The sequence below is a fragment of the Labeo rohita genome, chromosome 18 (assembly GCF_022985175.1).
Source record: "Labeo rohita strain BAU-BD-2019 chromosome 18, IGBB_LRoh.1.0, whole genome shotgun sequence".
Lineage (NCBI taxonomy): Eukaryota > Metazoa > Chordata > Actinopteri > Cypriniformes > Cyprinidae > Labeo > Labeo rohita.
In genome coordinates, this window is record NC_066886.1 from 17,694,573 (window position 1) to 17,719,872 (window position 25,300).

General features: G+C 34.1%; 1 protein-coding gene across 2 annotated transcripts in view; it reads left to right on the forward strand.

Moving 5' to 3' along the window:
- luzp2 (leucine zipper protein 2) overlaps positions 1-25,300 on the forward strand; it is a 152,433-nt gene that overhangs the window by 85,925 nt on the left and 41,208 nt on the right. For both annotated transcript variants that reach the window (XM_051135050.1, XM_051135049.1), the window contains exons 2-4: positions 5,671-5,782; positions 12,272-12,342; positions 16,670-16,751. In XM_051135050.1, coding sequence (XP_050991007.1) covers positions 5,671-5,782; positions 12,272-12,342; positions 16,670-16,751 — 265 coding nt within the window. The remainder of the gene's footprint in view (positions 1-5,670; positions 5,783-12,271; positions 12,343-16,669; positions 16,752-25,300) is intronic.

Sequence of the window (25,300 nt, forward strand, 5' to 3'; positions counted from 1 at the left end):
ATTCTTTTACCTTAGTCAATAGTCACAGTGACTGTATCAATGGTAAGACTTCATATTATCCAGCTGCCAACTCCTTTCTCATCTCAAAGAATGACAGCGCATGAGGACTTGATATAAAACAAAATAGTATGCATACAAAAGACAGCGACATCCCTTCACACACAGCACTGCAGCTTGTTTAAAAGGAGTAATGCTGCTTTCCCCTGCAATTTTTCTTTTAGTGCTTTTCTTTTTATCTCTCTTTTCTCCTCCTTTTTGTTCTCATTCATATTTAATGCTAAATTGACATAACCAAGAATCTCAAAGCATGCAGAAAAGATATAGAGGACATTAAATCCCACACAGCCTAACAGGCTGTTTAGTGGCAGATGTTTGATCGTAATACTCAGCAGCTGCAGGATGCATTTGTCTCCGGTTGAACGCAACTATTCAACTACAGTATTTAAAAATGCAGTACAGAAGTTATAAATACAATCGAGAACCGAGAATGAATAAATAAAAAACTTAAAATATAAGTTTCTGTCTAACTGACATTATGTGTGTACTAATTTGAATGGTAACACTTTAGTATGGATTAACTACACTGTAAAAAATAAAAACACAATTTGTTGAGACAGCTTAAAATAATTTGTTACCCTGCTGCCTTAAAATTTTAAGTTAATTAAAATAAGTTTATTCAACTTGAAATGTTAAGTTGTACTAAGTAACAACTTAGATATTTGTGTTTGCTAAACTTAACAGATGGGTAAGTAACCCAAATTTTGTAACCCAAAAGTTGATTCAACTCAAATATCTAAGTTGTCACTTAGTATAATTTAACATTTCAAGCTGGAAAAAAAAAAATAAAACATATAGTTTTGGTTTCTGTGAATAATATGGATTGTTTAACATGTACAGTAACCAGAGTACAAAATGCAGTTTTTAAATTATGATTTAATTTGTTAAGGAGGAAAAGCTGTCCAAACGTACCTGGCCCTATATAAAAAAAGTATTTATTCTTAAAATTATTTTGATTAAATTAATTAAGCCTAAAATTAGTTTGATGGTCTAAATCATTTAAGTGTGACAAATATGTGTTATGTTACTTTTGTGTTAGGGGATTGTGGGGCACAACCTAAGACATTTTGACTTTCTCAGTTTATGTAAATCCACATGGGGTTCAGAGTATTATATGTGTATCCATATACATTTTACATTTATCTAGTACAAATATGTCATGTTGTTTCATAATTAGTGTATACGTGTTTCGTTATTTACCTCAAAAGAATGAAAGTGAAATGTGACAACATGCCCCGTAGGTGGGGTACACATGTGAGGGGCACTTTGTAACATGACCATATGACGGCTTAAAATGTTGATCAAATGAAACATGATACAAGACAAACTAAAATAGTTTGTCAATAAAATAAAATGATTAACTTATAAAAATAAAAAATATAAACAAGCCAAGTTTCACATTTCTTGAAATAATAATTTCTGAACATTAAACATTGATTGTCGGTCTTAATTCACCTGTTTCTTGTGGTTTCTCATTAAAACTCATAAAAGTAAATTGACTAAATTACATCGCTAATGTCATAGAATAGCTTACTTAAGTAATGGCGAGGAACATTGTAACGCAGTGTTCTGCTAGTTAGTTAGATATCTAAATTATTAAACAACAGATTGGAGATTAGAATAATAGCAGATTTGTCTCATTTTATATGAATGCTAAAAACTGAGATGAAAAATGTACTTTTACTATGGTAAAATAAATATTCAGCGATATCTCCAAATTTATTTTTAATTTTTGTGTTACAACTAACCCCATGCTAGTTTGTGCCCTGCACTCCCCTACTTTTCAAATCTGTCAGGGCTTGCTTGTTTGTTTTTAATATAAAAAGGTTCTATTTTTAGCAAACGTACTGTAAACGTAAACGTACTTTCATACATCATTCTTTTTTTAACTTCCTGAGGCTACACTAATTGGTTTTCAACACTTTCTGTGGAGATGAAAATATATGCTCATGTTTATTTTGCATTATTTGGGGACTAAATATGTATTTATGATTACAAATTTACAATTAATTACACATACAGTATCTATCTGTCTGTAAATACAGTCCATACAGTTCCTCTAATGTTCAGAGTGTGACAATTTCTTAATAGGATTATGTCATTGTGAAAGCACATAAAAGTGCTGTGTAAAGCCATTAGCTTTACAGGAAATGTTTAGTTCGACAGTGGCTAATGGAAGATGAGGAGCGATGGGTCCTGCCTTGTTGGCTAAAGCCCAGTCACACTCCATCTGATCTTTACTCCGGCGTCGAAGGCCTATACATCCATACTGAGCTGTAGCCGCAGCTCGTGCGCTGGACTTGTAAAACTCAGCACTTTCCACTTTAATGACCAGGGCTCAGCACTTCTTCATTACTGAGGAAGATCAGTTTCATATAATTCAAAGTCAAGCACAGAGACGTACTGGGTGGGTAGGGAGGTTCTGTCTAATGAGGCCGCGTGTGCGTGCGGTTGTTTCTCTGCCTGTCGTGTGCTGTTATTCAAAGCTCCCTTCATCCTGAACATGAAGTTTTTCAGACAGCATCACCATTCATGTGTGCAGATTGTTTCTGGCAGATTCTTACAGCTAACCACCGTTTCTTCAAGAGGGATCGCGGTTTATCGTCAGCCTTCACATGGTGTGGCTCTAATCAGAATTATGCGATCGCTGGCATCGAGGAGCCGTAGAGTGCAGCATGCGATTATAAGCCTGATTGTCTGACAGGCTGATTCTCATTAGAACACTTTCTGTGGTCTCTCTCGTATGAGAGCCTGCCAAAACAGTTGTGTCAAAAGAGGTCACAGCATAATTATCAACCCGTGACAGTAATGACCAATTTATTCCTCATATGTGGAGAACAGACTCTGTGGTTATCTGTACCGTTGTGGCAATGAAGCTGTTTGTATCTTGAGCCAAAGGAGGTTGATAATATCTGGAGAAAGTCGGCCTGTAGTGTTCCCGGTCATTCAGTGGCAGCTGCTTGGCTGACGCAGGAAGCGTGTGATTTTAAAAACGGTCCTTTTTGTTTATGGAATTATCCAAAGGAATCCACTGCACTAATTTTAATGCTCTGGCTGATACCGATAAGCAGACAATAATTTTTATGTTGTGACTAAAATCTGATTAATGAGCAATATTCCGTTTTTTTTTTTTTTTTTTTTTAGTGATAGTTGTTCATGAGTCCCTTGTTTGATTGTTTTTTGGCATTCTGCATTTTTCTGGATAGGACAGTGGAGATATGACATGAAGCAAGTGGGAGAGAGAGCAGTGGGGGTGGGATCAGGAAAGGTCCACAAGGCAGGATTCGAACTCAGGACACCCAAAGCACAACTGCGCTATATGTTAGCATGGTACCCACAAGGCTATCGGCGCCAACAGGAGGCCCTTGTTTGTTTTGAACAATTGTTTGAACATTGTTCTTCAGAAAAATCCTTCAGGTGCCACAAATTTGTTGTTTCTTCATCATTTTTGTGTATTTGAACCCTTTTCCGATAATAACTGTATGGTTTTGAGATCCATCTTTTTACACTTAGGACAACTAAGGGACTACACAGTTACAGCAGGTTCAAACGCTCACCGATGCTTTAGAAAGAAAAATGATGCATTAAGAGCCAAGGGTGAAAACTTTTGAACAGAATGAAAATTTTTAGATTTTTCTTATTTTGCCTAAACAACATTATTTTTTCATGCCCTCCAGAAGCTACAGAAGATACTTGCAAGTTTCCCAAAAGACAAAATAAGTTAAATTTACCCTGATCTTCAAATTCAAAAATATTTCACCCCCCAGCTTTTCTTCTGGGGCATCAGTGAGCGCTTGAACCTTCTGTAATAGTTGCATATGAGTTCCTCATTTATCCTCAGTGTTAAAAAATGGATCTCAAAATCAACTCATGAACAACTATTACTAAACCAAAAAAAAAGCTGTGGATCGTTCAGGTAACAACACAGTATTAAGAATAAAGCGTATGTAAACTTTTGAACTGTGCCATTTTTATAAATTCACCTATTATTTTCTCTTGTGGACTATATGTAAACATCTTTTGTGTGAAATATCCTATTCAGGTCAGTACAAAATAAAAAAAAAATAACATGCATTTTGTATAATCCCTTTTATTTTGGTAAACTTAACATTTTGCAGATTCTGCAAGGTGTATGTAAACTTTTGACCTCAACTGTATTTACATGGCATCCATGAAATACACATTTCAAAAGAAATGACATTAAAGTATATTTTAGTTTACTATAAAAGCTTGTCAGTACATCTGACAGTTCACTTTAACTAGATTTCAAAGACAATAGAAGTAAATACTTTTTAAAAGTATGCTAAAGTCTACTTCTTTTTACAAATTGGCCTCACAACATCATGAAAAGTAAAAAACATGTTTTTCTAAAGATTACATACAACAGAGTTCTTCAAAATTCATTTTTTAAAGATTAAATGAGTGTTATTTGTAAAAACAGGGTTAATGAGCATATCGACTGATACCAATGAATTAAAAAAACTTAATAATGTAGTGATTTGTGTTGCTTTAAAAAAATTAAATTTTATCGGAATACACAGCTGTAGTTGAATGGCCATCAATGAAGGCAAATATGAATCTTCATGCCAGGTATTTTAGTTACAGCATTCACCAGCATGGGCTAACTAGCCAAACTAACTAAACCAGACTCTATTATTGACCTATCATACTGTAGGTCTGCCCTAGATGAGCCCAACCGGACTGAATACTAATCAAGTCTAGTAGCGAGAGCCTGATTTTATTATTTTTTTTCTCCCCTATCTCTATCTGTCTCTTCCAGCCCACACCCTTGATCAGTTTCACAGACATCACACTGTGGGAGTTTTATAGGCACGATGCTTTCCAGCATGATTTATTTATTTCGCAGGTGTTGCTTTCTCATCATGGAGATTCGTATGACTGTGCTTTAGTTTTCCTGACACAAAGCTTAAATGTTCAGCTATGAGCAGCACAGGATGCTTTGGCAAAGAGCCCTTTGTTGAAAGCATTTGACTGTTCTCTACATAACTTATTTATGATTTGTATTTGGGACGATGACAAAAGAAAATCACGGCACTGTGTATTTATTTATTTATCTTTTTTTGTCTATGCACAGCTATGTCTTTTTGGCTTGGCAAACTGTCGATATTCTGACAGCAAAGTACGGTATAAATACGTATATGTGTGTATTTATGGAACTGAGGTTGGATGTTTTGTTTGACTGGTTTGCGTGACCCTGTTGGTAAATATTGCAACATATTTAATTTAATTGTTCAGAAAGAATACATTTATATGTTACAAAGGATTTCTATTCTTTGTTCTTTTGAACTTTCTATTCATCAAATAATCCTGAAAGAAGTATCAGTTTTCACAAAAATACTATTCGCTTTCTCCGTCTGCTGCCTTTAACGTGATGAAATCCTGAAACAGAGCCTGATGTGACTTTGAGTCCGGGTCAAAAGTTCTTTTTCGGGATTTTGATGAAGAACTATTGGATGTTTTCCTTGAGTTCATCATCCACTCACAATAGCTTCGCATCCTTCAGGCTGCTGTAACCCACTGTGCAGAATGAATTTGCCAGGCATGCCATAGATTTAAAGAAGTCATCTTCCAATTTCTTTTCTCTTTCTGTAGCTATGAGGGGCTGGAAAAGAAGCTGAAGGAGGTTTTCACAGAGAGGACAGGAATTTTACGACAACTCTCCAAAACATCAAAGGAGTTGGACAGCATAAAGGGGAACTTGCAGGTAAGACCCTTCCCTTCCTCCACTGGGCTGGCCATGTGATGGTGGGAAAGTTAAAGTGATTTATGTTCCTTTGAAAGTTTAAATAATCCATAGTGCATATTTGTTACATAATTTAGTACTTGCACTTTGTGGGAAGTTCAAGGTTTTGCACTAGCTAATGCTATTGATGGTATTTCTGTTACTCAGATCTCAGAATGCTTTTAACATGTTTTACTTTGCTTTTTTTTTTTTTTTTTTTTTTTGGACATTTTTACTTTATGCCATTTTCAGATGTATAGTTCAAAGAAATATTGAATTATTTATGGTAGAAGTTTTCCACAATTTTTGTGTTTTGTGTCTTTGCAAACATCAAAAACAAAAAGAACATAAATGTAATTGAGTTAATCTATAAATGCAGTGAAACACGCAGTATCTTAATTCATCTTGGGACATTACTTAATGCACTGTGAATATTTTTATTTTATTGATTTAAAGAACTCTCTTATGCTCACCAAGGCTCTGCTTATTTGATCAAAAATACAGAAAAAACGGTAATATTGTAAAATATTGTTGCAGTTTTAAATAACTGTTTTCTATTTTAATATACTTTAAATTGTTATTTATTCCCGTGATGCAATGCTGAATTTTCAGCTTCATTACAGTCATCAGTGTCACATGATTCTTCAGAAATTAATATAATATGCTGATTTATAATAACTGTTGCAAACTGTTGTGCTGCTTAATAGTTTTTGGAACCTGTGACGCGTTTTTCAGGATTCTTTGATGAATAAAAACATAAAAAAAGAACAGCATTTATTACAAAATGTAATAGTGTAAGTCTTTACTATCACTTTTTATTTTTAAAATCAATTTAACACATCCTTGCTGAGTAAAAATGTTAATTTGTAAAAAAATAACATAAAATAAGTAAATAAATAAATACATAAAATTATGGACCCCAAAATTTCCAAAGATCACAGGAATAAATTATATTTTTAAATATATTCAAATAGAAAACCATTATATTACATTGCAATATTATTTTAAAATATTGCAATATATATATATATATATATATATATTGTGTTTTTGTGTCTAATGTGTTTTTATGACTGACACAAAAACATGTGTTTGATTTGTAGTATTTCTGTCTCAAAAAATATTGATCTCAGCCTCAGTTTTAAAGGAATAGTTCACCTAAAAATGAAAAGTCTGTCGTCATTTATCACTCTCATGTTGTTCCAAAAATGTACTGTATGACTTTCTTTGTTCTGTGGAACATGAAAAACGATATTTCTTGTGTCTGAATGTTTTTACTATTTGTTTTAACTATTTGGTTACCAAACTTCTTCAAAATATCCTATCCTTTGTTCTATCCATGTTCTGCAGAAGAAAGAAAGTCACATATATTCAGTGACAAAATTTTCATTTTTAGGTGTACTACCCCTTTAAGCATGAACCGCACTGAGCATACACACTGTAGTCAGTTGCTCTGAAATATTCACAGCCTACAAACAGGGCTTGTTTCATGTACTTTGCAATGTTTGTTACTCGAGTAACTGGGTAAACTCACTGGGTGAACTAACACTTGTAAATTAAATATTGCATGCTATTGCATGAGCAAACTCCAAAATCCTTATGAGTACAGTTATCTGTTGGATTCCGTACTGTGACTGTAAGAAACCACTAAAGCAATACACCAAACACACAGTAATATTTAAAATACAGTAAAATACAACCAATAATTAGCCAAGCAACTATAAAAAACAAAAATGCATTAGTAAACCTGGCAAGTGGACCTGTAAACCGGTGCTGGCACATAAGGGAACAGATTAGCCACAAAGAGAATGCATTATTCCAGGCATCTGAGCCAGTCAATCAAATACTTGATTGCCTTGTCCAATGGCAGTCAACCAAGCACTGGTGTCTGAGAAAAACCATACGCTCCAAATGCATTCAATCTAATTCATAGAGCGATTTATTGTTCTGCTGAAGTGCTTGGAGCGTTAATGGATGAGGACAATAACGGTGTAAATAAAACTGACAGAAACATGTTTTTTTAGAAATATATCTATCGCTGAATTGGGTCATTGTGATTTTGATGCAGTTGTGTTTCTGCATGATCTGTTCATTGAAATTCAGTGGGTCACTCAGTGAATTCTCTCCTACATGAGAATGCATAGTAATGGGCAAATAAGTTTAATGGTTCTGTTAGGACGTTATGTGCCGGCTCTAGTTGGATTTGCAAGAGTAGAAGAACCTCAGGGGCCCGAGTGCTGGACCACAGCCGGAGACACGCTGGCCGTACGCCGAGCTGCTAGATCCCTTGAGTTCAAGTCTAAAATCCCCAGTGGCTTTGTTGTAAAAGCATGATCAACTATGACCTTTTTAGCTTGATCAATTATGTATATGTGACCGATTAACCTTTTTGTAGAGCAGATTTACTGTCCATACTGTTTATTTTTATAATGAGATCTCCCCAGAGTGCTGCTCATCATCATTAAACTTCGCCTGATGGAGCCCGTAGTCTTGGCAGGGGTTTGTGGGTTTGTGCCGACACATTCCTGCCAGCTTGGCCTGAATAGACACTGCAATGCCAATCTCAATACAACTCAACAGCTGCACAGATGGTCTTCCCCTGACAAAGCTTTGCTCCTGTTATTCACTGGAAACACAGAGCGGGAAAGCGACAAAGCAGCAGTAATGGCCAATACGTGTCGCATCTGAAAGTGTCCTGAAGTCAACTGAAGTGGTGTTGTTTTAAGTCTTGCTACTTATTGAAAATCCTGTAATGTATTTATGTTTGTAGAAGCCCGGGATAATATCACATGCTTGTTTTTCCTAAAACAATTGCAGTAGCCAGTTATTCTACTTTTTAAATGTGCGTTCCATGTTGGAATGTCTGTTTTTGTTTTGGTCTGTGTGATTCTGCCACCTGCCAATTTATCCAATAGTCTTTTGAAACCCCGGGTTGCCAGTTTGCATAAAAAACAGTGCATTACAGACAGTAAATTAGGTCAGAGATCACATATTCTTCTTGACCTAAAAAGCTTTGGGATCCACCTAAGAGGACAGTTAAGATGCTGATAAATCAACTCATCAGCTTACAGTTTAAGGCTTGTTGCCTACTATTATCCACTCTATAAAATGCTGGGTTAAAAACAAAATTTCTGGGTTATTTGGCAACCCAGCGCTGAGTAAATATTGGACAGAACACATGCTGGGTTATTTTGACCCAGCTTGTTTGGTTTTATACCTTAACCCATTTGCTGGGTTGTTTCTTGATATAGTGCTGGGTCAGTCAACCTATTGAAGGTTTTTCATTTTAAATAATAAAAACACACTCTAAAATGTGTTTTATATATGAAGAGTTCAGATGCAAAACCATCTAAAAGCCATCTGGGTCAAAAATTAAATAATGATACTGAGTGAATGCTCCTGACACACAGTATACTTCCATCAAATACTTTTACTTCAAACTCGCTAAATTTCAGCCTCAGCCTAATCAGACGTACCAGTACTTACATAGAAACCTACACAAAGTAGCCAGAAAGAAATGCTAATTTTACAGAAATACATCAGATGGATTTAGAGGCTTTTGCATCTGAACTCCTCATATACAGTTCAATAAATTTGTCAAGTCTTTTACAATCATAAAATCTTCTAAATCATTCAGTAACGGTTTTAGGATATAACAGTGCAGCAAAAGCAACCTATGGGAATCTGAGGGAAGGAAACTGCTATCAGTAGGCTCTTCCAGTTCATTAAATGACTGAAACAGTATTTATGTGTTAAAAGTTATATCAAAAATAGCTTTTCCTTGTGCTATCTTGTCTGTCAGACATTTAAGTTTGAACCTGTTAAATGCATTGTGCGGCTACACCTATTGTAGTCAGTGAAGAGCACAAAACTTTGTTACACATAACTGCTAAGTTGTGTGGGATTTCAGCCCTGATCACACATATGTTTGGCGAGAGGTGAAACTTCCATGATGGCAATGGCATGTTGTTTGCTTAGAGTGTAGATCTGGTGAATGCTACATTTTTGGAAGGCTAACGTTCCAAGCAGACGTTAGCTGAGACATACAAAAAAAAAAAAAAAAAAAAAAAAGTGAGACTACAGATGGTTTATATTAAAAATTTTGAAATTAATACAATGTAATACAAACCACCCAGCACCTGGGTAATATATATATATATATATATATATATATATATATAAAACAATAAAATGACACGACAAGTTGGGTTAAAAAAAATACTCTTTTTTTAGAGTGCAGATAAACTACCCAGCACCTGGTGGCAAATATTTAAAACAACCCAATAAAATGAACCAACAAGCTGAGCCTAGCAATTGGGTTAAAGAAAATAACCCAGCATTTTTTAGAGTGCAGAAAAACTACCCAGCACCTGGGTAAAAATGTTAAAAACAACCCAATAAAATGACCCAATGGGCTGAACCCAGCACTTGGAAAAAAAATAAATAAATAACAAACCATCATTTTTTAGAGTGCAAAAATCTACCCAGCACCTGGGTAAAAATAGTGAAAACAGCCCAATAAAATGACACAACATGCTAAATCCAGCATTTCGATTAAAAAACAAAACAAAGTCGAGCCAGAACATGGGTAAAAATAACTCAATAATATAACCCAACAGGCTGAACCCAGCATTTGGGTTAAAAACGTAACATTTTTTTTAGAGTGCAGAAAAACTACCCAGCACCTGGGTAAAAATATTAAAAACAACCCAATAAAATGACCCAACAGGCTGAACCCCACATTTGGATAAAAAAATAAATAAATAACCCAGCATTTTTAGAGTGAAAAAACCTACCCAGCACCTGGGTAAAAATAGTAAAAACAACCCAATAAAATGACCCAACAAGCTGAACCCGGCATTTGGGCTAAAACAACAACCCAGCATTTTTTAGAGTGCAGAAAAACTACCCAGCACCTGGGTAAAAATGTTAAAAACAACCCAATAAAAGGACCCAATGGGCTGAACCCAGCATTTGGATAAAAATAAATAACAAACCATCATTTTTAGAGTGCAAAAATCTACCCAGCACCTGGGTAAAAACAGTAAAAACAACCAAATAAAATGACTGAACAGGCTGAACCCAGCATTTGGGACAAAAAAAACCCCAGCATTTTTGGAGCTAAACTCTACAGGACACTGTCCTGTAGAGTTTAGCTCCAATCCAAATTAAACACACCTGAACCAGACCAGAAGGTCTTACTATGCATACTCCCAGGCAGGTGTGTTGAGGCAAGTTGGAGCTAAACTCTGCAGGACTGTGGCCCTTCAGGACCAGTTTTGGACACCCATGCTGTTATGTGTCTTCAGTCTGGCAACCCGCTTGAGCGTCAAGTCTGAAGTGGAGGGGGTGGGAGAAAGAACTCCCTCCAAATATTTTGAATTTGGACTGCAGTACCCATTTCAACTACAATACTACATACTGCACCTTTAAAAGTGGGGTTTAGAATGACAATAACTCAGGGGTTAAGCACAGGGTAGCACTTTATTTTGACTGTCCCCACCAGACATTCTAATGACTATAAGTACCTTTGCAAGTACGTCAACTTATTCTACTAACCATAACCTAGTCTCATGTAACCAGACAGGTAAAACAACCAATCACATTTCGTTTTGTGCCTCACCATGTTTAGGGGCATGGAAATGTCCCCACAATAACAGACCGGAAAATTACTTATAGTTAGTAGAATGTTTTCTTTTCTTTATATTGACAGTCTGTCTGTAGTTGACTGAAAAAATGCTAATACTACTAATAATTGATCTCGTCTTCCTTGTGTTGTTTATGTATTCAGTAATATTTTTTAATGTATGTAATAAATGATTATGTATTCCAGTGTACATATGTGACCCTGGACCAAAAAAACAAACATTATTAAGTCGCATGGGTACATTTGTAGTAACAGCCAACAAGACATTGTATGGGTCAAAATTATCGATTTTTCTTTTATGCCAAAAATCATTAGTAGGTTATTAAGTAAAGATAATGTTCATTTAGATATTTTATAAATTTCCTACCGTAAATATATATGACTGTGATAAAAAAAAAAAAAAAATGTAATGCTCATAAACATTAGAATTCTTCGATATACAATTCTAGAAATGATCTGCGTAAAAAAGGTTTAATATCTTTTTCTTTCAGGTTTTGCATTCCATTATTCATGGTTTATGCTGATTGAAGAAAATGGAAATGAGGCTATAATGAGAATTAGTCAGATTTCCTGTCTCTGATCTTGCTGATGTTCCTCTAAGGAGGGAAACAGATGCTTTGGCCCACCACAGCACCATTCTCAAGACTTTACTCGTCTTTTCAGGCTTATTGTAAAAATCAGCATTATAGAATGTGGTCATATCTTTACACAAGAACAGATCTGCCATGTCGAATCCAAAACTAAACAGCTCACACACTCGCACACAAATATACAATATTATAAAGCATAAATTGAAACCTTTCTGTTTTTTCTTTTCTCCACAGTCTCTTAAAAATGATGATGCTGTGCCCAAAAAGGATGTTCAGAGGATCCTAGAGCTCAGTCACAAGCAAAGGTAAAGCATTTTTTTCTTCACTGGACATTTTTTTTCTCTTTCCTCCCGAAGCAACACTGCTGTATCATTAACTCTCAGCCATTGACCTAAGCCATAATATGAATGACTTGCTTATAAAGCTGCAATTCTAAGAAAGAGTGAGATTTAGAAGTATCACCAGCAAAGTGAAGCAGGCCTATTAAGACGAAGAACTGAACCAAATGGAGTATAAACGTAAATGATGGAACATAATGGAATATAAGTATTTATACTTAGTCAGCCCCAGTCTTCAGGGGCTGTATTCACAAAACATATTACCACTAAGAGTTCTCTTAAAAGTTTCCTTTTTAAAAAAATCATACCAGCTCTAAACTTTTGAAAGGTGGTGTTAATGGTGGTGTATAATGCATTTTAATTTTTAAAAAGTTTGGAGACCACTATCTCAGCTAATGTGGTGCTTCGGTCAACTTTAGATGAAATGAACTGTGATGGAAACAGTGCTCTGAGAGACTCTTTAATGAATTACTCATTCTCACACACCACCGTCAGTAATTAGAGACTGTTAGCAACTGTTTACATGCGTACGGCTGTAGACAGATGCTCTGCCATTTGTCGTATACATCTAAGGCTCTCTCGACGACTGTTATTTCCCAGTTTCAAGAGCAACAGCGTTCTTTAACGCGGCTTTTATGACCGTCTCGGTTTAAATCAGATTAAATTGTCATGGGTTTTCAGTGATAGAAACCTACAGAGCGCTCCAGAACACTCGTGGTGGCATCATGGCAGCAGACTGGATCCATCAAGGTTCAACCATGTTGGCTGTGGAGAGTTAGTGACAGAATTCAATTTCCCCCAGTGTCAGGTGTGCGTAATGGCTTCTATTTTTAACCCCAATCAACAGCAGACAGATATTGAAATTCAGGGCAGATGTGCTGAAGTTTCTGACCTTCACTTTCTTGATTAAAATGACAATATAAGCACCTGGTGGGAAAAGAAATGGGCAGACCGTCCCATGGACATTTGTGATTACACAAGTCAGGAGAATGACAATGGATGCTGTATTTCGCCTGCAAGTCGGTGATGTTTTTCCGAGGCTTAGTGTGCGGTTCAAAAATCTGGGATATAAACATGCAGATAAACAAAGTTTTAGGATTCTGAATAAATAAGAAATATTTCCAATTTAAGCATAATGGAAAAATGTGCCTATACATACAATAAACTGTAGTGCCCTGCTGAAATGAACAGTAAAACGACTGTTTATTTCTTTTCACATAAATTGCAAATACAAGGGCAGGTTATTAACAAATAAAGACATTTTCCAGCAGTTCCCTGCTTCTCATGACCTCAAAAAATGTTTACCATAGTGCATGATTTGTAAATTGAGACATTTTGACATTTGCATGTCATGACCAGCTCTATATGTATGGCTTTTTGGATGTAGTAAACTTGCTCGATAGCTCACCTGGTACAGTTCAGCACTTACGAACTTGTGTACAAATCTTTTGAAACACAAGTCATGGCACTTGATGAAAGAGCTTAAAGACTTGTAGAAGAATGCTAAAACTGGCATTCTTGCTTCAGCTAATGCGTTTTATCTCATGTTTGCTTTTGTTAACACTATTTGTTAGGTTTAGTGTTGGGGTTAGTGCAAATGGTAAATATTGATGGTAATGATTCACATTCATGTGTTTCAAATAAAACACTCTTTTAGTGCCACCTACTGAATGTTTCCACTAGTAAAAAAAGTAATATGTTAAAAAAAAGCATTTATTTCGTACTAAGTATGGTTCAAATCTCTTGATTTACTTATAAACTATATTAGCTGACATATTGCTTGAGACTTGCTGATGCAAAAATTATAATAAAATTTTATTTAGTACTTGTGCACAATGCCTATTTCTTAATATTAAGCCTAAAATGTGTTTTTATTCCACTATTGATGAGTACTGAATGATCTTTCAATAATATCTTTTCATGCAAGATATTTAAAGTGTACCTGAAGTATACTTGCAATAGTTCCTCAAATACACTTCAGTATATCTTTATTTGGACTTCAGCACTACTTCCACACAACAAAAGTGCATGAAGTACAAAATTACTTGTTCCAATTTAGCAGACTTTATTTTTGGTATACCAGTTTAGTGCTTCTTCAGCTTTTAAGAACTGCGGGCTTCTCCGGTAGTAGGCGGAACTAATGCGCAAACGGCAATCTCATTGGCTGGCGCTCACCTATTACCGTCTCTGTTTTGATTTCAGGAAATCAGTTAGAGCGAACACAAACAACATGATTAATATTCATGAACCAGCAGCTCATTAATCCTTAGTGTGTTTTATATTGTTATTAGTAGTAGAATTCGTAGTAGTTTTATTCTAAATTATCATAATGTCATATTATAATGCTTGACTGACTGATGCTAAGTGCACTTTCAGATATTTAAAAAACTGTGCCATTAAGCTCTATATATGTATAGTAGTCAACATTTAAAGTGGACCAAAACCTTTCATCAAAGTTGTCCGAAAACCAAAATAATACCCATTGTTGTCTTTGGACAACTTAGATTAACTTGTTTGATCTGCTTCAAATGTTGACTACTATATAATACTACATCAGATATTTAATATTAGTTTCAGTAAGTCTAGTAATTAGTCTAGTTTCAGTAAACTGAAAAATTCAATTTTAATTCCAAGTTATTTGACATATTTGAACTTTTTTTTTTTTTTTTTTTTTTAAGTAACACAGTAGTTACTTTCCCTGGTAATTAATTACTTTTATAATGATGTAACTCAGTTACTAACACAGTTACTATTTTGAGAAGTAACTAGTAACTATAACTAATTACTTTTTTGAAGTAACATTCCCAACACTGATTGTGAAACATGCACAAACCAAAATAATGTAATTTTGCAGAAATTGTGCCATGGGCCTGGGTTGAATATTTCAGATTCTTCACTATTTCTAGCAAATGGCAGAAAATGCAGAAAAAGTCTGGAATTCCGTTCATTGTAATTCTGCTTTTCATTAAAATTGTTGTCATGATTATGTAGTTTAAAACAATATAAAAATTTTCAATTGTATTAGATTAAATGCAAAATAAAAGCATTTTTCTCACTGTTGGTCTCAGATACTTTATATCAGAATATTTCTTTTATAATTCACATGCTGATACAGATGAGTCATTTAACAAGCAATAATAAGTATGGCTCTTACGTCTCATTAAACTAAAAATAAACTTTAAAATGAGGCTGCAAGCAGCAATTAATAGAATCCAGTGGGCATAAAAAGACATCATAAAGTAGATGAAAGAGAAAAGGCCTTGACCGTAATGGTGCACTTGTGGGCTTGCAGCGTCTGACCTTCACATGTCTGTGTCTGTTAAATCTGTTTTGATGTCCTTTTTGTCATATTATGATTCAAAAGTCTTCATGAGTACATCCCTTGTGGCTGCTATGCACCCTCAGTGGCCTTTTATGACAATCTAACATTTTGATTTCTAGATCTGGTTAAATTATGTAAACATACGAAAGCCCATTCCAAAGATGGCATGTCATAAATCTCATTTGATCAATTGGATGAGCAGTTCTCAAGAAGGATTTAGCCTCTGGTTTTGCCTGAGATGTCAAATACTGAAAAATATCTTAATTGTGGAACTTGGTGGTCCTTGAGGCAAATTTGTTTTCTATAAGGAGAGTGACTCTCATGTGAAATATTAAGTCTTGAGCTCAAACAGTGTAGTGGGGCTGATGTTATGAATACTGCAAATTTATCCACTAGTTGCTAGGCAACCATACATCCCATCCATCCTAAAATTACAGAGAATGCAATTAGCCAAGACCCCGCATGCATGCAAAGTTTGGTGAGTTTTCACCATAGGGACAAAAAGTTAGTTAATAACAAGCTTGCCCCCTCATCCTTGCTTATTTATCTCCAGTTATTTATTTAATTAGTCGGTTTCTTCCAAGAATGTTTGAATGACCAAATATTAAAACTGTCTAAACAATTCTAATGGAATAAAGCATAGATATGTAGCAAATTTTAGTTCTGAACAACACAGTGCAGCTGATTAGATTTCGGTCTTAAATCATTTCCCAGGCTATGTTAATTTACATATTTATCGTGGGCTTTTATTTATAGATATTGTTCAGTGATTTGTAATCAGTTTTGATTGGTGAATTTTGGGTTGTGCTCATGTTCAGAAATTGCATTATAGGTGTTCCAGAATGTGTACATCAGACATAAAAGATAAACGTAAGCCCTTGGAGTGGCCATTGTGATCACTATTCCCCTGTGCACTCTTATTCACTGTTTTCCATTTGTTTTTCTCTGTCTCTCTCTCTCTCTCATTCACAGGGATGAGATGAAGTCACTCCAGGCAGCTCTGCAGAAACAACTGGATGATGCAGCTGAACGTGCAGAGAAACAGCAGGCCACTGTGAGACCCTTTACACTGATGTGTTAAACTGTATAAATACAGTCCACTCAAACTGCTAACCACATAAACATGGCCTTTGGGGCTTGCGTCAAAATACTAATGATAATGGTCCATAGCGTTTTGCCACTCACTTGTTTGTTCACAAAATCATCGGTTTTATTTGTCCATGGGTGATTCTTCGGATACGCTCTTAAAACTAAAGATTCAAAAGGGAGTTTTCACAATGATGCCATGGAAGAACAATTTTAGCTTCCCCAAAGAACCTTTCAGCAAGCAGTTCTTAAAAGGACCTCTTTAAAAAACCTCTTTAAAAATCTAAATCACTGCCATTAAAGAATTTTTAAGTGATAGTTCACCCAAAAATTAAAATTCTATCATTAATTACTCACCCTCATTTTGTTTCAAACAGGTAAGACCTGCGTTTATCTTTGGAACACAAATGAAGGTATTTTTGATAAATTCGGAGCGCTTTCTGACTCTGCGTGCGGTTCTACCACGTTGAAGGCCCAGAAAGGTAGTAAGGATATTGTTAAAATAGTCCATGTGACATCAGTGGTTCAACCTTAGTTTTATGAAGCTAAAAAATAACGACTTTATTCAACATTTTTTTCCCCTTCCATGTCAGTCTTCGTTACCACTGATGTCACATGGACTATTTTAACGCTGTCCTTACTACCTTTCTGGGTCTTGAACATGTTAGTTGTGTTGCTGTCTATAAGGTCTAAGAAAGCTCTCGGATTCAAAAATGTTTTAATTTGTATTCCGAAGATGAACAAGGCCTTACGAGTTTGCGACATGGGGGTGAGTAATTAATGACATAATATAATTTTTTGTGTGAACTGTCCCTTTAAGAGTGTAGGGGCCCTTAGTGAAAAATAAATATACTTCAATGTATTAAATCAGTATGCTACAAAAACATATTATGTGCTTAATACAAATACCCTGCAACTGCCCTTTTAATATACTAAACTGGTATATTTAAAGTCTGCTAAACTGGAACAATTAGTTTTGTACTTAATGCACTTTAATTGTGCAGAAGTAGTGCTCAAGTCCAACTAAATAGATACTTAAGTATATTATTAATTATGCTATAGTGGAACTATTGCAAGTATACTTTAGGTACACTTTAAATAATCTGCATTTAAATGAGAAGTTCCACGAGGCAGGACTCAATCTCAGGACACCCAAGGCACAACTGCACCATATGTGTAACCAATTATCACCTCAAATGCTCATCTTCTCTATTCTCTGCAATGTGCATGCAAACTCTGTGTAATCCAGGGTCAATACAGTTAGGGTATGTTGAAAAACTCGCATCTCATTTTCTCCTCCAACTTTAACATTGTCTTACATCGCTGCAGAAGTACCGACCCAGTGTTTATAAAGTAAACGCGCAAAGAAGATCAAATGCCCTTTACAAAAAAAAGGTAAAACAATGATTTAGGATGATTTTAAAGTTGGAGTAGAAAATGAGATGGGAGTTTTTAGATCTACCCTAACTGTATTGAACCGGATTACACAGAGTTCGCATGCGCGTCGCAGAGAATAGACAAGACGAGCGTTCGAGGTTAAAAAGTATATAAATTGTACACAAGAAAATAACCGATTGTTTCACTAGATAAGATCCTTATTTCTTAGCTGGAATCGTTTAGAGCCCTTTGAAGCTGCATTGAAACTGTATTTTGAGAGTTTACATTCACGGACACCATATATGGAGAATAATTTTGGAATGTTTTCCTTAAGAAACTTAATTTCTTTACGACTGAGGAAAGAAAGATATGAACATCTTGGATGACAAGGGGGTGAGTAAATTATCTGTAAATTTTTGTTCTGGAAGTGAACTTCTTTAAAGACTGATATTATTTAAAGATCATGCAGTCCTCATCAATAGTGACATTAAAACATATTTTAGTCTTAATATTAAGAAATGTGCATTGTGCACAAGTAGTACTCCAAATAAAGTTTAATTATTTTTTTTTTATATCAGTAAGTCCTTAGCGAGATGTCAGTAAATATGTTAATATACTTGAACTTTACTTAGCATAAAATAAATGCATTTTAAATCTATTACTTTTAAAACATTACAAATAGTATATAAAAGTTAATTGAATTTTTATTTTTTTTTTTATTTGTACAAGTACAAAGTATAAATTTATTTTAAAGGGGAAACTAAAAAGTCTAGGTTCTTGACTAGATCTAGGAATACTGGCAAATTAATATTTCAAAACCCTTAAAATGAGGAGAAAATATATTAAAGAGAAACAAAAAAAAGTTTTACCCTTAAAAACTAGAATGACTAATGAGACAGTACGTCAGTGCAGAAAGAGAGTCGTTTAGGATTGATATTGCTGCATGTTTGGACTAATATCTTGACTTCTCTATTTTGAATGTTTCATTCATTCTGCTGTGTCACCTCTTCAAGTACCCCTGTCTAAACTAATTACCAGGAGAACACTAGAATCCTCATTAAAGTCACTGCGATGACATACTGTAGAGGGGCCAGAGAAAGTCACTTCTATTTTAGGCGTTTACCTTTAGGTCTGAAAGAGTTATGTTACAGTAATTATGGAAAACTGTAGGAAGCACCTTGCTGACTCGGGAGGAGATACACAATTATCTGCGTGCAACTTTTCTTGTTTCATCTCTGTGTGTGGCTGTGCGCAGTACTGCGGGGGATAGAGGCACAGGGGCTCGTGTTTGGAATGAGAATGAATCACTGAGAATTAGCATTTCGCCAGCTCTGACCATTCTTTCCATCCTGCGAACAGTTCACCACCAATTGACACCAATTACAGATAGCAAAGCCGATTCACAACCCCAGATATATTCACAAGCTGCAACAATGTGGCTGTTCAGTCCGGGAAATGTTAACATATTACAGTGCTGTTGAAACGGCCCAACGAGCTCTGACCTTTTGTTTGCCTGTAAGTGTCATTTTATGACAACCTTTATATTATCTAGCTATTATGTTGAGCCGTTAGCATTATCCTGTGACCGAACTGTTATGGTAAGAGGAATAAAGTCCATATTAAAACTGCGTATTCAAAACTCATGAAGTAGAGACAGTTTAAGCTACTTAAAGGAAATGTTCTTCTTGAAATGAAATTGTTCTTTCATGTTTCACAGAAGAAGTGTTTTTTGGTTCATGCACTGAAAGTCAATGGGGTTCAGTTCTGTTTTGGACCCCACTAACTTCCATTAAATGGATAAAAACATCCAAGCATTCTTTGACATATCTGATAAATAGCTGGAAAATATCGAAGCCTGTTTACATATCACAAAATTCTGACTTTGTTTTTTCAGAATTGTGAGTTTATATCACAAAATTCTGACTTCGTTTCTCAGAATTGCGAGTTTATATCACAAAATTCAGACTTCGTTTTTTCAGAATTGCGAGTTTATATCACAAAATTCAGACTTTGTTTTTCAGAATTGTGAGTTTATATCACAAAATTCTGACTTTGTTTTTTCAGAATTGCGAGTTTATATCACAAAATTCTGACTTTGTTTTTTCAGAATTGCGAGTTTATATTTGCTTTTTCAGAATTGTGAGTTTATATCACAAAATTCTGACTTTGTTTTTTTCAGAATTGCGAGTTTATATCACAAATTCAGACTTTGTTTTTCAGAATTGCGAGTTTATATCACAAAATTCAGACTTTGTTTTTTCAGAATTGCGAGTTTATATCACAAAATTCAGACTTTGTTTCTCAGAATTGCAAGTTTATATCAAATTCGGACTTTGTTTCTCAGAATTGTGAGTTTATATCACAAAATTCGGACTTTGTTTCTCAGAATTGACTGTTCAGTTTATATCAGAATTTCAGAATTGAGTTTATATCACAAAATTCTGACTTGATTTTCAGAATTGCGAGTTTATATCACAAAATTCTGACTTTGTTTTTCAGAATTGCGAGTTTATATTTGACTTTGTTTATCAGAAAGTTTATATCACAAAAATTGACTTTGTTTTTCAGAATTGCGAGTTTATATCACAAAATTCAGACTTTGTTTTTCAGAATTGCGAGTTTATATCACAAAATTCTGACTTTGTTTTTTCAGAATTGCGAGTTTATATCACAAAATTCTGACTTTGTTTTTTCAGAATTGCGAGTTTATATCACAAAATTCTGACTTTGTTTTTCAGAATTGCGAATTGCGAGTTTATATCACAAAAACTTTGTTTTTCAGAATTGCGAGTTTATAGACTTTTTTTTTTTCAGAATTGCGAGTTTATATCACAAAATTCAGACTTTGTTTTTTTGAGTTTATTCACAAAATTCAGACTTTGTTTTTCAGAATTCAGTTTATATCACAAAATTCGGACTTTGTTTTTTCAGAATTGCGAGTTTATATCACAAAATTCAGACTTTGTTTCTCAGAATTGCAAGTTTATATCAAATTCAGACTTTGTTTCTCAGAATTGCGAGTTTATGTCACAAATTCAGACTTTGTTTTTTCAGAATTGTGAGTTTATATCACAAAATTCAGACTTTGTTTTTTCAGAATTGAGAGTTTATATCACAAAATTCTGACTTGTTTTTTCAGAATTGCGAGTTTATATCACAAAATTCAGACTTTGTTTTTCAGAATTGCGAGTTTATATCACAAAATTCGGACTTTGTTTCTCAGAATTGCGAGTTTATATCACAAAATTCAGACTTTGTTTTTCAGAATTGCGAGTTTATATCACAAAATTCAGACTTTGTTTTTTCAGAATTGACTTTGTTTTTCAGAAATTGCGAGTTTATATCACAAAATTCAGACTTTGTTTTTCAGAATTGCGAGTTTATATCACAAAATTCAGACTTTGTTTTTCAGAATTGCGAGTTTATATCACAAAATTCAGACTTAGTGTTTTCAGAATTGCGAGTTTATATCACAAAATTCAGACTTTGTTTTTCAGAATTGCGAGTTTATATCACAAAAAGACTTTGTTTTTCAGAATCAGACTTTTATCAGAATTCAGTTTATATCACAAAATTCTGACTTTGTTTTTCAGAATTGCGAGTTTATATCACAAAAAATTCAGACTTTGTTTTTCAGAATTGCGAGTTTATATCACAAAATTCAGACTTCATTTTTTGCGAGTTTATATCACAAAATTCAGACTTTGTTTTTCAGAATTGCGAGTTTATATCACAAAATTCAGACTTTGTTTTTCAGAATTGCGAGTTTATATCACAAAATTCAGACTTTGTTTTTCAGAATTGCGAGTTTATATCACAAATTCAAAATTCTGACTTTGTTTTTCAGACTTTATATCACAAAATTCAGACTTTGTTTCTCAGAATTGCGAGTTTATATCACAAAATTCTGACTTCATTTTTCAGAATTGCGAGTTTATATCACAAAATTCTGACTTCATTTTTCAGAATTGCGAGTTTATATCACAAAATTCAGACTTTGTTTTTCAGAATTGCGAGTTTATATCACAAAATTCAGACTTCATTTTTATATCACACAAAATTCAGACTTTGTTTTTCAGAATTGCGAGTTTATATCACAAAATTCAGACTTTGTTTTTTCAGAATTGCGAGTTTATATCACAAAATTCAGACTTCATTTTTCAGTTTTTCAGAATTGTTTTTCGAGTTTATATCACAAAATTCTGACTTTGTTTTTCAGAATTTGTTTATATCACAAAATTCTGACTTTGTTTTTCAGAATTGCGAGTTTATATCACAAAATTCTGACTTTGTTTTTCAGAATTGCGAGTTTATATCACAAAATTCTGACTTTGTTTTTCAGAATTGCGAGTTTATATCACAAAATTCAGACTTTGTTTTTCAGAATTGCGAGTTTATATCACAAAATTCTGACTTTGTTTTTCAGACTTTGTTTTTCAGAATTCGAGTTTATACAAAATTCTGACTTTTTTTTCAGAGTTTATATCACAAAATTCTGACTTTCTGACTTTGTTTTTCAGAATTGCGAGTTTATATCACAAAATTCAGACTTTGTTTTTCAGAATTGCGAGTTTATATCACAAAATTCAGACTTTGTTTTTCAGAATTGTGAGTTTATATCACAAAATTCTGACTTGTTTTTCAGAATTGTGAGTTTATATCACAAAATTCTGACTTCGTTTTGAATTTTTTCAGAATTGTTTTTCAGAATTGCGAGTTTATATCACAAAATTCTGACTTTGTTTTTTCAGAATTGCGAGTTTATATCACAAAATTCTGACTTTGTTTTTCAGAATTGCGAGTTTATATCACAAAATTCTGAAAATTGCGAGTTTATATCACAAAATTCTGACTTTGTTTTTCAGAACTGAGTTTATATCACAAAATTCTGACTTCGTTTTTTAGATTTGCAAGTTTATATCACTCAATTCTGACTTTATTTCTCAGAATTGCAGGTTTTTATTTTTCATAGAATAAAGTCATTTTTCTGAGAATAAAGTCAGAATTGCGAGTTTGTATCACGCAATTCTGAGAAAAAAAGTCAGAATTGTGAAATAACAAGTTGCAATAACCTTCTTTTTTTATTTTTTATTTAGTGGCGGAAACTGACTTCCATAGGAAAATAAAAACATAATCAGAAAAATAAAAATTTTTTTGTCAATACCAATGGAAGTCAGTGTTATGCCTAACCAGAAACATGTTTAGTTAATACATTCCCTTAATTTATACTGAGATTGCATATAGTTTGCAAACAAAGCCGCGTGAAACCAGGAAATGAGGGACAAGATATCATTCTATTGTAATCCAAAAAACCAAGATTGGAAAAAATATCTATGCATTGACTGCAGTATATGAATTCAATTAAAGTGCTAATCAGAATGAATACACCCGCAGGTACGTTTCTGCCGTATTGTCTGGAACCAAGCACAGCTGCTCGACCTCAGTATTTAGATGTGTTGTTATTTTTCCACAATGTCTGCCATGGCTGCAGGCAGGAGAGAGAGAATGAGAGTTGAGGTAGTTTGACATTCAGGCTGAGCTGGGTGAATAAGGAATAAGGAGCAATAGTGGAACGTTCTATTTGATTGGAGTTGCGGTTCACCCTCAGGGCTGTAAACACTTCTGATTCTTTTTTGGTTGTTTGTACCCTGCTCTGAATTGTTTTGGGAAACCTTCGCTTTCACATTTGTATTCCATATAGGCTCGTGCTGAAATATTTTTATATGGTTCTCTTTTCATTTGAGTTTAGTTCACCAGGGGTAAACATGACTGAGGTTTGAATTTATGTTGCAGTCATACACAGCAAATGTACAGTAAGATCAGATCTACCCTTGTTATGCAATTTCATTTCTTTATTATTTCAGTCTGTAAACCCACAAATCAAGCCTGCAAACAAATAATGAATACAATGAATAAAAAGTATATAAAGACCAGAACAATCTAATTAAATTATGTAACTGTGCAGTTATATTTCTGTGCATACTGTGCAAAAGTTTGGGGTTGAAAAGTTATTGAGCAAGGATGCATTAAATTGATTGTTTTGTTCTTTTGAACTTTCTGGAAAAAATGTAGCAGTTTCCACACAAATATTAAGTAACATAACTGTTTTCAGCATTGATGATAATAAATAAATAAAGGATGCTGTGACTCTGAAGACTATAGAAGCCTATTTCTACCACTGAATTAAAAATTTAAAAAGGTAATTGTGACTTTTTATCTCAAATGTCTGACTTTTTTTCTTGCAGTTGCAAGTTTACATCTCACAGTTCTGATTTCTGTCAAAATTCCGTGATACAAACTTGCAATTGCAAGTTACGAAGTCAGAATTGCATGATATCAACTTACAATTGCAAGTTATAGTTAGTTTTTATCTTGCGATTCTGGCTTTATAACAACAATTGTGATGTAAATCAGAATTGTGAGATAAAAACTCTTATCAAATGTATTGGTCTTTTTTTCCCCCTCAAAATTGGACTTTATAACTCTCAATTCTGATTTTTTTTTTTTTGCCATTGTGTTTATACTGTATGACACAATTCTGAGAAAAAAGTCAGAGTTTATATTTCGCAATTCTGACTTTATATCTCACAATTGCGTGTTTATATCATGCAATTCTGAGAAAAAAATTAAATGACTTAATTTCTCAGAATTGGGAGTTTATATCTTACAATTCTGACTTTATCACTCAAAATTGCAAGTTTATATCTTGCAGTTCTGACTTTATAATGCAGAATTGCGAGTTTATATTTTACGCAGTTCTGACTATAATTCACAATTGTGAGTTTATATCATGCAATTCTGCATTTATTACTCACATTTGGAAGTTTATATCATGCAATTCTGAGGAAAAAGTCAGAATTGCGAGTTTATATCTCACACTTCTGAAAAAAAGTGAAAATTTTGAGCTCATATCACCGCAATTCTGACTTTATAACGTACAATTGCAAAATTATATCAAACAATTCTGACTTTATACCTTGCAGTTGTGAGTTTATATCACGCAATTCTGAGAAAAAGTCAAAATTGTTTATATCTTGCAATTCTGACTTTATAACTCACAGTTGCGAGTCTATATCTCACAATTCTGACTTAATAGCGCACAATTGCAAGTTCATATCACGCAAACCTGACTTTATAACA